Below are 15370 nucleotides of genomic sequence, written 5' to 3' on the forward strand. Positions count from 1 at the left end.
CAGCTTCATTATCATGGGCGATCGAGCTCTCTGGCACTCTGCCGCGTCGATGCCTCCCTACCCGGAAGCCCTTGATCCTTCGACCAGTCTTGGGAGGCAGATGCTCATGCGGCCCGAACCCGAGTGACCACAACGTGAGGCATGGCCGCCTGCCCTCCCACGCTCCAGCGTTGTCTCACAGAAAACCTTCATGTTTGTCCCCGCCATGGGAATACACACACGTCGTTCGCGATCTGTCCGTCGTACCCCCCGCTGGACTGATCGGTGACAGCCCTGACTCGCAGCAGCCTCGCTTTGCCCAAGCTCCCTTCCCGTTTATCCATACCCAACTAAACCTATACCTATTATTGATCCGACGTCTCAGTGTTTAACCCTTCCACATTGCGGAGTATTCTGCCGTGCCTGCGTCCCGCCGCCACATGAGACCTCAGCCGGCCGCCACGAGCACTCCACAGCGCACCCATGGTCTGCCATGTGACGCGACCACGAAGCGGCCCGAAAATAGCAGGGATCAGCCAATGGCATACCCGACAGGTGCGCGGGATCTGTCAGAAGCCTTCTGCATGTTGCTACATTTATAATCATATAGGTTGCGTCTCTCAACACTGTCCTTAACCTTGGTCTCGTTATCCAGTCATGCGTACGCTCAAGGCTCTCCTCCTGGCCGATAACGCAACAGTCTTTTCGCGTTGGAAGTAGACTATACGCGCTTCTTCTCCCTGCGCCGTGGGAAAGAACATGTCACTGGCGTGCATCACTAGCACCTCCATGAATGATAACACAACCGCAAACTGGCCCTCCAACCACCCGCTGAAGCTGCCTCCTGGCGGGCTTTCCCGGTGGCGATGGCGGACCACTCCAGAATCGATCCGGGAGAACCGTTGGCGAACGCACAGCATCCTCGCCTAACCAAACCTCGGAACCCCTCCCCCCCGAGCCGCTGGAAATCCCCAACGGAAAAGCAAGTGAGTCAAAAGTACAAACCCATGGAGGGATCGATGGGCATCCTCTGTACGACAGACGCAATAAACCTCCCGAGTAATTGTGACATGACACACAGATCCTCATATCTAGCATGGCAAATCTCACAATCGATGCAAAGAAACGCGGTAGCCCCGAACCATGACAAAACACTACAACTCAAAAGACATTATATGACCCCGGTCTGAACTTGACTTCTCTGAGATGGAAGACCTGTCAGACCTAAAGGAGTGGGCCAACCGATGCGAAGGACAGGAATTTCCAATCAGATGCCTGCCGATGGCTTTTATTCCTATCTAGTCAAGTGAGGTCGGGGAAAGACTGCATGAGTCTGATTTGAACCCCCCACCTAGTCTTTGAGGGTTGGTGAGGGGTGAACATGGCAATCTCACTTGCCCATGTTTAGTTTCCCGTTTTCTGTTTTCTGTTTTTTTTTTGTCTCCCCCTGCAGACAAGACTCGCCAGCCAGCCAATCAGACTGGTGATGTTCACATCAAGCAAATCCACCAGCTTGGTTCATCCACCGCGACTCTCCTCCCCCCCGGCCCAAATTTCCTGAATCTTTACCTAAGGTCATTTCTCTTTCTGGAGCTTATAGATATAAAAAGGAAGAAAGACAAAACCGAAGAGAAACCCCCCCCCCCAAAAAAAAAAGAGGGAGAAACCTCTGAAGGCTGGCCACGAAGCGTAATATGACTCACAGTCGTATGAAAGGTCTTCGGGTCAGCAGCGATAATGATTCAAGAAATACCATATCTCAGCTATACCGAGCTCCGTACGTAAAAGCGCCATCCATTCCATGGCACCATTCACATCATAGTCACTTTGTAGCTCCAACATCAGCTCCAGTATTGCAAGAAAGGCTGACATGGTGTACATAAACTAGGTCCAGGAGCTGAGACCCCGAACCAGATGCGCCACCCGGGGCATTGCCGCTACTCGTTTGAGAGGCCATTTGCGGAGCTCAGCTTGTTCAGCCTGCTCCGTTTTCTGCGTCAGTGGCCCAGACCCGAAAGGCAAGCTAGGGAAGAGGCCGCGTTAAGAACAGGGCCAACGAGGAACCTTTTCTTTTTTGACCGACCTCGGTGACGCGACCCCTGACAACACAGGTCGCCTTTGTTGCTCCGTCGTCACCTCAAGTCGGAACCCCGGTTTGGGGTTCTGTACTTGTGCCAGACCTGATAGCTTCCTGTGATTGCGATGGTATCAAGCCCAGTCAATCACGCTTGCCTCCTCACGTTATCGCGTCTTGTCTTATTTCGAGCGACAGGGCATTTCTCATCTGCGTGAATTTCTATTTGTAAAATATCCACTCCTCTCTATATCATCATATTGGCATCACTAATGGCGCCATTGAGGGAATTGGTTATGACAAAACGAGGGGACAACCATACTAATCCCTCTTGCAACAATGTCCACCCCTCACAGCTTCCTCTGGTTTGCAACCGAATCTGGTCTACGCCGGAACTTGGCTCTGAGTCTGCTTGAGCAGCTATCCAAGCTCAGCACTATTGCCGTGCCTCACAGGACCCTCCCTCCCCTTTCGGTGCTTGTGGTATCATCGACTGCTTCTCCTCTAGTCCAGCAATCCGCGGTGTCCTCGGCGCTGGTTCTTCTCTCCAGGTGTGCAACCCGCCGCCCCCAGTGTATCAATCGCGTAACCTGCCCCTAAGAGAAGTACGATGTGATCGCTCGTTGAGACTCGGGCGAGAACTGTTGGAGCAATGGCGTGGGGTCCACGCCTGCCTGGGACAGAAGAGCCTTGATGGCGGCCACTACGCGGCTTGCAGTCTGTCCTGCCAGCGAGTCTGCCTCCAGAGCCTGTGCAGTTAGCACGAAGACCTTGCCAGCCTGGCCAACAACAGCCGGGTGTTGCCTAAGTTCATCATTTAGTATCGGTCTTGTTTGAGTCATCACATTTCGGAGAAAAAACTTACTTGTCAATCAACTCTGCCAAGTAGGCGTAGGCGTAGGGTGCCGCCTCCTCATCGTTGGTGACGGGAAGGGTCTCGATCCACTGAGCCACGACATTGTTGGGGTCCTGAACTGAGCCGGCATTGAAATGAAGAATTTTGGCAATAGCAGCACAAGCATTCTCCGTTGCGTAGACATTGTCCTCGCTCCGCGCCTCGGGTACCTGCGTAACTTGGAAGAGGAAAGGCAGAGCACCTCCCAGGAACTGGGCCCACGGATGTCCGCCGCGGTGGGCAGCCACACCAATCCCGTAGGCCGCTGCTTGCCGAATGGCGGGTGATGAGTCCCTGCAGCCATCGACCAGGGGTTGGGTAATAAGGTTGGCGTACTTTTGGCTGTCGGTGCCGCAGTACTCCAGTACATCGTCCATGATGCAAAGGCCCCATTGGCGCTGGGTCGGGTCGTCTGACTTGAGGAAGCCCTCGTACGTGGGAAGCAGGCGTTCCCATGATGGGAGGAATGCGGCACCATGGTTCTTGAAGATGGCGTGGAAGGCCTTGTTCATATCAGACAGGAGCGTCTGGTCGTCTTCGATGGCCAGCAAAACGTCCTCAGCTTCGTCTTCCGCATCCTCAGCCGGGAGGCCCTCCTTGTCCTCAAGACGTTGAGCAACACGGTCCTTGTAGTCTTCAACGGCCGAGTGGACTGAGTCAATGAAGCGGGAGAGGTGGTCAGCGGAGAGGCAGTCCTTGCCGACAACTTCGACAGACTCGTAGAAGCACTGGTACATTTCGGCAAGAGTGTCAATCGCAGGTTCTGCGGTCAAGACCTCAATAAGCTTATCCACGGTCGCGGCCCAAAGCCCAGTGAGCTCGTTGGATGGACTGCCATACGTCTTCTTGTAGGAGCTCAGAAGCTGAGGTACCAACTTGGCCGAAATAAATCTGACGGGGTCATGGAAGAAGAAGGCCAGGCCAGGAAGGGCAATCTTTTCCATGATCTCGGCAACGTAAGGGGCGAAGCTGCCCTCAAGCACCTGGGCGTACACGACCAGCAGCTCGATAGCCATGTTCTTGTCCTCCATAGTGCTCGTCCGAATGCCGATCATCTTGCCCTTGAGAGGGACAAGTTCCCAGCCGTCCTCCTGCTGGATCTGCTCGACCTGGTCGTCGTCATCCAGAAGCTGAATATCGGCCTTAGCGCTAGCGAGCTCGAGGAGAGGGGGCATGACGTTGGGCAGGAATGGAAGGAACTCCTGGCCGAGGACTCTACACATACGACCCCAGCAGTGCATCAGATATTGCGCTTGCGGGTCATCAGGATCGGTGATATTTTGCTGGATGGAGGCAAGGAGCTGGACAAGAGTCATAGCATCTTGGCCGAGTCTTTCCTTGCCAACGGCCAAGGCGATCAGAGTCGCGCACTCCATGGCCTTGGCGCGGAGAAGGCGGAACTCCTTGTCATTTTCTCTTTGCAAAACACTAACCAATAGAGGCATGAGAGTATCGTAGTACTTGGAGAACGCAGCCTCAGCAGCGTCGGCAATGGTCGCAATAGTCGACAAAGCCTGCTCTTGGACGTAGCGCTTCTCGTTCTGCAGCAACTGGAAGAGGTGAGAAAGAAGCTCGTCGAGGTATGGCTCCAGAATGGACTTCTCGGCCTCCTCGCAGAAGTTGACGAGGGCAGCAGCGGCGTGCGACTTGACACGAGCCTCCGGAGAGTCGAGTACCGGAATGATGGCCTTGAGGACCCGGTCATAGTAGTCGGTCTGCATCTTGGGCGCGAAATCGGTGCTCATCTGACCAAGAGCATTGCAACCAGCCCAGCGTACGCGGGGGTGAGGGTCCTTCAGCGCAGGAACGACCAGGTCCAGAACTTGGCTAAGTTCACCGATCATTAGCTCCCGGCAGCCTTCCGAGATGGCGGAGATGGCCATGAGGGCCGCATGCCTATCTCTCCAAGCCATGGAGGTCATCATGCGGGGAAGCCAGTTGAAGGTCGGTGCCAAAATGGTCTGGCCGCCAAGCTTGTTGGCGAGTCGGTCCATACATTGCTCTCCGGCAACGTGATTCTGGTCACTTTCCTCCTGATCCAGCTAGGGGAGTGTTAGTACGCCAATGACTTATACGACTAACAAAGAAGCCAAAAGGGACTACTCACATCGTCAGATGCCAGCCACTCAGCGGCATCGTCGTCGTCCTCGCCAAGGTCAGTCATGAGGCTGAGGCACTGTGTGATCATGTCGTTTGTGTAGGTCTCGTCCTTGCGGCACAGCGACGGCGCGTAGTCGGCGAATGTCGCCATCAACTCGAGCGCATTTTGGCGGCAAAGGTTGTCAAGCTCCTTGTCCTGGATCACGGAAATGCTGAACTTCACCAGATTGCCGAAAAGGGGCTTGAACATCTTGGGCGCGGTCTCGGCCATATCGATCAGAGCGACAAGGGCGCTGCTAAGGTCCTCGGAGTCGTGGCTGTCCTTGATGGGCGGCAGGATGTTGAGAACATCGGTGATGAGAGGGTAGTACTTGGGTTGCGCCTTCTTTCCCAAGCTCCTGAAGAAGGCTGCAAACGCCTCCATAGCGGCCAGGCGCACCTTGTCGTAAGTCAGCCGGCTTGAATACAATGGCGGCTGGATTGAGTGTTTCCTACCTGGACGGAATCGTCCTTAAAGCCCTTCTGGAAGGCCTGAATAACGGTATCCTCATGCTGCTTCTCGATAATACCCGGTGTCGTGGCAAAGACACGGAATGCCGTCTCTCTCTTCTCGGCGTCGGGCGCTATGCTAAGCTGGAAGAGGCCACCCAGCAGTTCGGGCCAGAAATCATCTGCCTTGATGTTAGGCTCGGAACACTCCAAAGCATCAAGGAGCAGAATTTTGGTATCGACGTACTATTTTCAGTGTATTGTCTTGCGACTTCCGCGACGGCGTCACTAATTTTGTTTCTCACAGCACGTTGGAAGTCACCGCCGAGGCTCTCAAGAAGCTTCTGGCGGATGACGACAGCCTGGTCTTGGGACAAGGACAAGAACATATCGACAAGCTCGCCGCGATCATTCTTGCGGCTCTTGGAGGCGATTCTTCGGAAAATGACAGCGGCGAAGGAGCGTATCTGGGGAGGAGGACGGCAGGGTTAGTTGGAGATCGAAGGGTGTTTAGGCGCAGGAAAAGCTAGGCAGAGATTTGAGGTGCAGGGAAAAGAGCGTACCGAAGCATCAGAACCGACTTGAACCTGCTCAGCGAGGCCCATCAACAAAACTTCGGGTCGGTTGGCGGTCCAGTTATTTTGAAGGTGATCTTCGGCTTGCGATCGAACAGAGTTGTCGGAAGACTGGAGAGCTTGCAGGAGCTGCGAGAGCTCTGCGTGGACGTCTGGGGGGAGAACAGACATATTTGCGACTGAGACGGAGAGAATGAGGTGGTTGTTGTCGAGTCGTCGGCTTTTGAAGTTTATTTAATTACCAGCCCCAAGACAGCGCAGCCGGGGCGGTGTGATGTTGTCGAGGGCGCGAAGCTTGTCGAAAAATGAGGTAGGGTGTACGCGGGGAGGGGCGGATAAGAGTCGGCGTCGGGTTTTGTTTTGTTCTGAGGGGTACTTTTTTACCCTTTTCGGTAGCCCAATGTCTCTGGACCTTAATTTTTTCGGTCTCGGTGCGCCAGAGTAAGCGAACGCGTGTCGGACGAGGATAGGGAGGAAGGCGGGTATATGCAATCGTCTGTTGGGAGAATATAGACTGTTCGCAATGAGCACTGTGTGCTTGAAGAGGCCCTGTTCGGGTGGTGGAGGGAGGTTTTTTCTTGTGGGGGGGGGGCGGGGGGGGGGGGGGAGCATGGGGGGGTGAGGGGGGGGGGGAGAGGGTGGGGGGGGGGGGGGGGGTGGGATGGGGGGGGGTGTTGGGGGGGGGGGGGGGGGTTTTTTGTTTTGGGGGGGAGAGAAAAAAAAAAAGAGGGGGGGGGGAGAGAAAAAAGGGGGGGCGGAAGCCCGGGTGGGGGGGGGGGGGGGGGGGGGGGGGGTCCTCTTGTTGTCGTGGAGGGGAAACCTGCAAAAAAAGACAATAATTTTGGTAGGCTTTTGGCGGGGCTGTTACTCAAGGTGGTGGGCGGGCTCCACCCGATTCCCTCCCGTCGTAGTGTCGCTGTGGTACACGGCCGCTGGCACGAAAGCGCGCTGTCCTGGCCCGACCTGAGGAGGGGGTTCTGCTGTTTTAGTGCCTACGGATACAATGAAGAGAAATTGTTAGTGATTTGGACTTTTGACTGGCTGTAGTTGCATGTGAAGATTGAGTTGCACCACTACGAGCAAACAAGGCACTCAGGCAGGCGCGCATATAGGCGCAGCAACAGAGCAGCACTCGCCTTTTTCGTTACCAAGTAATATACTGTTGACTGGTATGCCTCGAAAAGCCAAAACCTGTATCTATATTAAGAGGAAGAGGTCTCGCGTTTGCCTTGCCTACCAACGCGGTGATCAGATAGACATTCACCAATTACCTAGGGCACTCTAGACTTGACCTTAGGGTAGGTCAACAAAGAGACGCAGCAATTGAGTACAGCAGAAAAAGCAAAATGGGAGCGCAAGAAAACTCTGAAAAGGAATTAACACAAAGGAAGAAAGGCCCGCTGACAAGCTTCACCATGTAAAGATGCACGGCATGAAGCCGAGAGGCTCATCGCAAGCAAGGAGCTCCCTATCTAAGGGCATTTGCGTTTTCGTCCAAGCTCCCGCCTGCCCTCGGGCACAGGAGACTAGTAGAGGTGGCTATACTATGTAAATGCCGTTTTACAGACCAGGCTCTTTGACTGGCCACAAGCAAAGCCCAGCTTAATGTTAGGGCCCGGGCATACACCATACAGTCATTGCCTGTCCACAGTAGTCTCCTCGACTGGCCTCAGGGAAAAGTCACACAAGGTAGCTGCAGGCCGCCGCTGCTAGTGTGGTCAACGGATGAAATGGCGACTGGATCCAACGTGGGATTCTCCGTCAGTGCCGGGCCTTCAGTCGACATCATCCCATGCTTAACAGTAGATAATCGAGTTAGTCTCATGCCCAGGTTGCCTATAGAAGATACATATACAAGATACATACACCAATCCAGGTAGCTATCATACAGCAGATATGCACATAAGGCAGGTAATGTGGAGTGAGTTGACTACAATGTATTGGAATGGTAAGGGTATTGTTACGCAAAAGGAGCCAATGGGAACCTACCTAGCCCGCCAGCTTCCATGGAGGGGTAACGGAGGTCCTTACCTAAACCTGGAGCACCAAAACTTCGGCTCGTGGTGGCCCGGGGTTGCGTCTCCGGGGCGAGCCACCCCGCCGTGTAGTGGCCAAGGTTTGCCACCGTAGCGCCTGCCATGATGCTGCACCCAGGCTCACTAGGGAGGTTACTAGCTAATTAACTCACAACCCCTCACATTACTTGTTCCATCAGATTGCTCCTTTCTTTTTGCTTTCCCCGCCTTAGTCGTGTCGTCGTCGTCGTCGCCGTCGTCGTCGTCGTCTTTAGTCGTTGCAGGAGATACCAAACTCTCTTCAGGTCCTTCACGCATGGTTCGAACCACCTTTACAGCTCGCTGTTCCATCATCCCAGCATCGCGACGTTCGCACACTTCAGCTTCTCCCGCACGAGTCAAACCAGTTTTCAACCAATAGAACATCTTCTTGCAGAGAGTCGCGGAATACCATTTGAAAGCGCATGTCACACTCATCTCCCTTGACGCCTTCGGATCCATTAGATCACCGGAGCCTCTCAATTGCGATCCATACCTAGCTCTGCGTAAGGCGGCGCAGCTTCTCCGGCCTAGGCTGGGCAACAGTCGCTCTCGCGCGCAATCAGCCGACCGTTGACTTCTTCGTCTCTCGGCGCCTCGTCAATAATCCGCTCAGCCACCACATAACAAGCAGCCTGCAAAGTGAAGACACTGTTGAGGGAGGGTAAGCCTTAGCCGACATCACGAGCTTCTTAGACAGTGGTTTACCAAACTGCTGCAACATAGCAATCCGCCAACTGCCAACCGCCGTCACTTCGGAACCCCGCCCTTAATTTACCCATCTTGCTAGAACACCCCGAGTAGACCGGCCCAAATCAGGTTGCACTGAGAGCGCCCGATCGAATTGAGTCATGGACGCAACACCGACGTCTGGGGCGCACAATGACGAAGCCATCATAACCTCACCTCCTGCGGTCCCTCAGCGAACTCCATCCCAGACGAGCCTGCACAAGACCACCCACGTCCACGCCCATCGTCAGAGCTTCGCTGAGAATCTGAGAAACGCTCCTGGGTCGCCTCGCGCCCAGCGACACCCTTCCTTTACCCAAGCTGCTGTTCAGGACCTTCTGAACCACCCACCTGCCGCCAATAAGCATTCGAACCCGCGCTTTGCAGGCCGCGACTGGCGCGATATCTCGGTCAACGAGCTCGTTGCCCAGGATGACTTCAGATGGGTCACTCTAGACACCAGTGTCGAGGAGGCGTCCATGGTCCGTTTCCCCTCATCTCGTCCAAGTGTTTCGCATCTTTTACTAACAATGCAGTAGACTCTAGTCAAACACAGCCCGTCCAGCGTCGTTTTGATCCGAGAAGACGCTTCGGCCAATACCGCCGTCTCGACCTTTGACTATAATGACCTGAACACATATCTGCTCGTAGTTGTAGGACTCGCCAGGCCCGACGAGGAACAAGTGCCTTTGTATGACGAAATCGTGAACAAGGCGCAGACCGGATCTCGTATAGCCCTGCGCGATATCCAGCCACTGTGCCGCAAGGAATCACTCATCACCTTGCCCTTTGATGAGACACTGGAGCGGGCCATCGAAGTGTTCGGCAGCGGTATCCACCGCGTTCTAGTCACGAACCCGTCGGGCGATGTCATCGGCATTCTCAGTCAGCTCAAGGTCATCGAATTCTTCTGGAATGAAGGCATCAATTTCCCCGCCATCGACAGATTATACCCTGTAATTCTACGCGATCTCGGCATCGGCACTCAGCAGATCGTTTCCGTCAAGTGAGAAAACACCCCCTCCTCCCACTATTTTGTTACAGGAACTGATGCTTCGTAGCTCCGACAGCATATTGGGAGACGCCTTGGCGCTCATGAACGCCGAGGGACTGACGAGTGTGGCTGTCATTGACAATGGCCATAACGTTGTTGGAAATATTTCCACGGTAGATGTCAAGCATCTAACGAATGCCGCCGACGCGCCTCTGCTCAAGTCGTCTTGCATGCATTTCATCTCAGTCATCCTAGGTGAGCGTGGTGTTGAGCACGGCCGCGACTCCTTCCCGGTGTTCTATGTGAACCCGTACTCGACGCTGGCGCACACTGTAGCAAAGCTGGTGGCCACCCAGTCTCATCGTATGTGGGTGGTTGAATCGGCGTCTCCGTCCCCGTCCGCACCGGCTACTCCCTTGTTGGCACCCACAACATCGTCGGTGCTGGTGCCGGGCTTAGGCTCCGCGCCTCAGTCACCTCTCCCGACCCAGGTTTCACATGTTGTACCTGCTGCGGCCATGCCGGGAGCCCATCTCTCCGGCCGTCTGACCGGTGTCATTTCGCTGACCGACATTTTGAACATGTTTGCAAAGTCGTCGGGCCTGCGGCCGTCGGACCCGGGCGAGCAGCGAGCGCGCCGTCGCAGGAGCAGCAGCAGTTCCATGCGGCCGAGTCTTGACTCGTCGAGACCGAGCCTTGACTCACGTCGATAAGGAGACTTAATTGCCAATGATATGGAGAAACAAGGAAGTCCTAGAGAGCTTCACCGGGCTTTTTATGACTGGCGTTTGTGGGTTCGTCGCATGGGGCTTTGATTACGGCAAGGGCATGATGATGCTCAGGTTTATGCTTTTTTTTGTTTCCCATAGACGGCCGAAACTTCAGACGAGGTATTCCAGATCGCTATCGACAACAGACGGCCATCGCAATATATGTGATCTTAATATGGGGGTCATCTTATGCCGCTCTCCCTTGACACATGAGATGAATCTTCGTAACGTAGATGGGCTCTGTGCTTCGTGACTAACCACATGTGTTATGTCTGCCGCTATTGAGGCAAATCTACCAGAGGGGAAATCATCCGCTGACTAAGCGTTTTGTCGTTGCTTTATACACGTATATTTTGCTGATTAGTTGCAATTCAATTGTTATGGTCAAGGACAGAAGGAAGACAGACACCAGGGTGCACTACTGATCTCCGCTGAATACTATGCGTGGGCGTGAAACTTTTGCATTGATATTGCTATAGCTTCTTGGCCGCTTTCCACTATTCATCCTCTAACCCAGTGCCACACATCATCAAGCACGACGCAGGCCTAAAAAATGGTTTGGCGCATAGCTTTCTTCGCAATGCCCCGTTTTGTCCAACCAAGCCTTTGCCCAAATCTTTGGCACGATGGGTTCACCAACCATGGAACAGATAAGCGCCTAGTTGCCGATGCAGCTCGAGCTTGCTTTCGATACATCGAGATGTTGCATTCGACACCTCGTTGCCTGATGCTCTTGCTTGCACTCTGCCTCCTGCGCGTTTGCTATTTTGGTTCACAACTTGGATCGGCTCAAGGCCAACAACATTCAGCGTATTCCCTCGAGGGCTAGTCACGGGTCTGTAGATATCGTGACCTGGACGAGGCTCTCCACGGCCTGATAACCCTTCTCGTCGAATTCGTTGTCAATATTGCGATGCAAAAACTTTTGCGCCCAACTGTTCGAGTTCGCTCCATTCCTCACAACAAAGGGACGCGTGCTTCAACCGGATGTCGTCTTTTTCTTCTTCTTGCACTTCTCCTTTCTCTCTTTCTTGTCCGTTTTTTCCTTTTTACCGATCGCGACGGCGTCGGCGTTCTGCTCCTCCTCGTCGTTGGCCACTGCCGTTGGCTCCACCATGTCGACATCCTCATCCGCGGCAGCCATTTTGGCAGCGGCAGGCCTCACGACCCGCTCCTGGTCCCGGGCGGAGTACAGCTCGGTGCCCTGCTGCAGGGCGTGGACCAGGAAGGGCACTGAATCAGCCTTGAAGTCGTCTGCTGCGCGGACCTTGTCAAGATCTTCTGCGAATTCCTGGGTGGTACGTTGTAGGTAGAAGGCGGTGAATTCTTGCCTTGTGGTGGCCGCCATGATGAGTGGGTGCGGATTGCGAGATTGAGTTGTCCGTTTTCTTTTCTTTCCTTATCTATTTTGCGAATGAGTGTTATAATTGGGCGTATGTAGTGCCGAGGCTACAAGATGAATGTAGTTTGGCGTTTGCTTGACTTTGGTTGCTGTAAGTAAGTCTGGGTGAAATTCGTAGATGAGATGAACTGCGAGGTGTTGAGGTGGAAAGTTTTGAGGCGACTACAGTGCCGAAACACAGTGTGCAGTTCGTGTGCCACTTGCCCAGGTGTCTGACCACACGAACCTTTCTAGAAGTCAATTTAAGCTGTGCAGTGATATGCAACTTTGGTTTAAGTAATATTGCGTTTTCTACCTTACTCTGTGAAACATAAGGCTTGCGTAAATAAAGAAGCAATCTAATTAAGCATTGCCAGACCAGTTGGTCTACAACATTGTCCGCTCTCTTCTCCACCTGCCGAGCTCGATCTCTAGCCAGGCTCTGAGCCACAATTAGTATCCACATCCGATATGGTGTAGTGGCCAACATGATGCCCTCTCATCTTCGTGAGAGGTTAGGCATAGCCCCGAGTTCGATTCTCGGTTTCGGAACTTTTGCCTTTTGTCTCCCCCTCTAGACAATATCCGTTCGTGTCTATTAGGTCTGTCCGTCTCCCTGCTTCTCATCTCTGGCCCTACGGTTTCTTTCATCTTTGCTTGTACTTATCTGATCCACATACGCGTCGTTTATGCTGTCAAGTGTCATTTGCTCGAATGCAAATTGACCGGCAAAAACGAATGTGGATGGTCTGCCAGTGCCAGCTTCCCTATTTCGTTCATCACGGCGCAATATGTCACTTGCAAACATCACAGGCCATCATCAATGACCCCTGCAATTACAATCCTGGGTGCCCGGCGCGGCATTGAACTGCCGGCGCGGGGAAGGAAGCCTTGTCCAGCTAGTAACAAAACCCCGAGCCTGGATAACCTTCTCGTCTATGCCTGTCATTATAACGCACACTTTTCCATCGTTCTGAAATAGAGAGAAAAGCAAGCCATCGTCCAAAGTCAAATTATTAGAAGCTCTTCCACATACTCCTTTAACACGCCTTGCCTCGCCTCGCCTGGGCAAACCACTCTCACTCAATGGGTCCTTGCTGACGGCGCCGTGTTCCCCGATGCTTCCCCCCATGCAGGAACTCGTCCTTGGCCACACACTGCCTCCGAATGCAACCTCATACCCCAAACAGCTTGGGATGCAATGCCTGCCATTGCTACCGCTTTCCCCCGCAAACCCCGGATTTGCAGCCCCAAGCGGGGTTGGAGGATCACCTTCCTATCCAGGTTCCCTGCCAGCAGGGCCGATCACCTAGCAACCGCCGTGCCTGAAATCGTCAAGAGCGTCCAATGTCATGATCTACCGCGGGGTGACATACATGTGCCCTTTCAAAATAAGTTTACGTGAGATGAACCGCTCACTCCTCGCTCAGAGTGCTAGTGTAATCAGTCTGCTGGTTTCCTCAAGCTTCACCGCAACTATCAGCCATGTCACATCGGTCGAAACCCCAGGTATCCGAGTTGGCCTTATAAAAGGACGAAAACTTGCATAGGACAAAATATTGCAGCCAGAACGGAGTCTGAAGCATAAGTTCTCTGTTAATAGAAAAGCTTCCGCATGCTGTGTTGTAGTTCTCTGCCATTGCAGATAAACTTGCGGTTTCAAGCATGTATTGGAGCTAGTCGATGCTCAAGGGAAAGAAATAATGGCGGAGGCGAGCAAGTTGCTTTCTGTTCCTCCTTGTAGAAATCCGTCTCATACTCCCTTTCTTATCAATATCATCATCCAGTTCAATATGTTGAGGCCGAGTAAATGTCGAGACATGAGTACGCCATACAAACCTGTTCTGGTTCCAATCTCCAAGTCGGCGTGATATCCTCCTCATCCCCTGCTAAAGTGAACATGCAGCAGCATTCTCTCAACCGCTTACTCTGCCCCCTCCTGCGATCCCGTGGCTCTCCATTCGGCAAAGCCACCGATGTTGGCTAGGTCCTTGGGGGCGTCACATCCGTCTAGGGTTGCTTTCCAATGCCGCAATGATCCATCTTGGCGACCTACGCACTCCTCTCGCTTCCCTCGACCCCGCTTGCTCTCCCCATCAGTGTTCGGCATCATGTGAAAAACAATGATTCAGTTTTACTCTTTGCCTGAAGCAACCAAGCCCCTAGTTGAAGATAACGCAGAAGCAACCAAAGATGGAGCGGGAGAGCAGACTTGGGTGGCGGTTCCGTGTTAGAGGACGTCGACATGCTCCTGATGTTGGTGGTATTGATCCATGTTAGTTAGTACTTTGTAAGAGGGAAGAAGGCATGGGACTAGAGAGAATGAACGATCTATATAAACCCATCATCATCCCCGAATGTCGTGATTAGCCCTTTTGATTGCACAACATCGTTAACACCTAAATAAACATAGCAACAAGCTCGTTCCCTGTCTTACACAACTACTAGTCAACATGCAGTTCAAGACCGTCGCCATCGCTTCCTTCGCCAGCTTCGTCGCTGCCCAGGATCTTTCTCTCCTCCCCGACTGCGCGGTATCTATAATCTTTTGCTCTTCCTCTCAGCCGCTGGAAAACTCCGAGTCTGAGTCGAACCACCATGGCTGACCTGAACCTACCGTATAGCGCCCATGCTTCGTCGACAACTTCCCCGTCTCAGGCTGCACTGACCAGACCGACTTTGTCTGCATCTGCGCGTAAGTTTCCCTGCTCGGCTCCAATTACACACACGTTTCACCGCCTAGTCCAATCGACTGACATGGGGCTGTACCTCGTCCAGTTCCGATGCGTACAATAACGCCGTGACCTCCTGTGTCCTGGGCGCCTGCCAGACCGCCGACGTGTGAGTTGGAAAACAAAATTCCCACTTTCTTCCGGGCCACTCCAAACCGGACAAGACAAAAGACGAGATGAAGTGCACTTGGAGACTGACTTCCCTTCCTAGCCTTGCCGCTCTTGACTGGGCCACCAACACCTGCAACGCCGCTGGCGTGCCCATCTAAAGGGAACTTGAGTCCATCTGGATCCAATCGTTACTAAGTCGAGGTTGTTGATTCTTTGAGAGCCAAGTTTGTGGAGTGTATACATGCAGCCTGCGGACAAACGAAAGCTCCAAGGACTTATATATACGACTCAAAATGAAAAATCATTACAGCCGTGACGGTTGATACCACTGCAACATGATGAACTGCATCTACGTGCAGCTAAGTAAACAGGTGGATCTTGATCTGATGCAGGTTGTTTAGACCCCTTTCTTAGTGAGATGTCACCCACCGCGTCGCCCACTAGCCGTTTTGTGTGATAACCCCTGGCGGCTTACAAAATCTCAAGG

At 53.3% G+C, this 15370-nt stretch overlaps 4 protein-coding genes across 4 annotated transcripts; 2 read left to right on the forward strand and 2 right to left on the reverse strand.

Annotated features, from left to right (window-relative positions):
- Nucleotides 1–2649: 2649 nt before the first annotated feature.
- CORC01_06153 (uncharacterized protein) lies at nucleotides 2650–6283 on the reverse strand (the record flags this gene model as incomplete). The annotated part of the gene is made up of 6 exons (XM_022617795.1): nucleotides 2650–2857; nucleotides 2919–4990; nucleotides 5056–5487; nucleotides 5544–5783; nucleotides 5843–6004; nucleotides 6101–6283. 6 exons carry the CDS (start codon nucleotides 6281–6283, stop codon nucleotides 2650–2652), a joined length of 3297 nt encoding a protein of 1098 aa, XP_022475681.1.
- A 2734-nt stretch (nucleotides 6284–9017) lies between these two features.
- CORC01_06154 (uncharacterized protein) lies at nucleotides 9018–10602 on the forward strand (the record flags this gene model as incomplete). The annotated part of the gene is made up of 3 exons (XM_022617796.1): nucleotides 9018–9377; nucleotides 9435–9901; nucleotides 9957–10602. 3 exons carry the CDS (start codon nucleotides 9018–9020, stop codon nucleotides 10600–10602), a joined length of 1473 nt encoding a protein of 490 aa, XP_022475682.1.
- Nucleotides 10603–11638: 1036 nt separating this feature from the next.
- Nucleotides 11639–12007, reverse strand: CORC01_06155 (uncharacterized protein; the record flags this gene model as incomplete). Its single annotated transcript, XM_022617797.1, has 1 exon — nucleotides 11639–12007. One exon carries the CDS (start codon nucleotides 12005–12007, stop codon nucleotides 11639–11641), a length of 369 nt encoding a protein of 122 aa, XP_022475683.1.
- A 2486-nt stretch (nucleotides 12008–14493) lies between these two features.
- CORC01_06156 (CFEM domain-containing protein) lies at nucleotides 14494–15041 on the forward strand (the record flags this gene model as incomplete). Its single annotated transcript, XM_022617798.1, has 4 exons — nucleotides 14494–14574; nucleotides 14665–14735; nucleotides 14819–14881; nucleotides 14984–15041. 4 exons carry the CDS (start codon nucleotides 14494–14496, stop codon nucleotides 15039–15041), a joined length of 273 nt encoding a protein of 90 aa, XP_022475684.1.
- Between the last annotated feature and the right edge of the window lie 329 nt (nucleotides 15042–15370).

This window comes from Colletotrichum orchidophilum (assembly GCF_001831195.1).
Source record: "Colletotrichum orchidophilum strain IMI 309357 chromosome Unknown Scaffold_45.1, whole genome shotgun sequence".
In the NCBI taxonomy this organism is placed as follows: domain Eukaryota; kingdom Fungi; phylum Ascomycota; class Sordariomycetes; order Glomerellales; family Glomerellaceae; genus Colletotrichum; species Colletotrichum orchidophilum.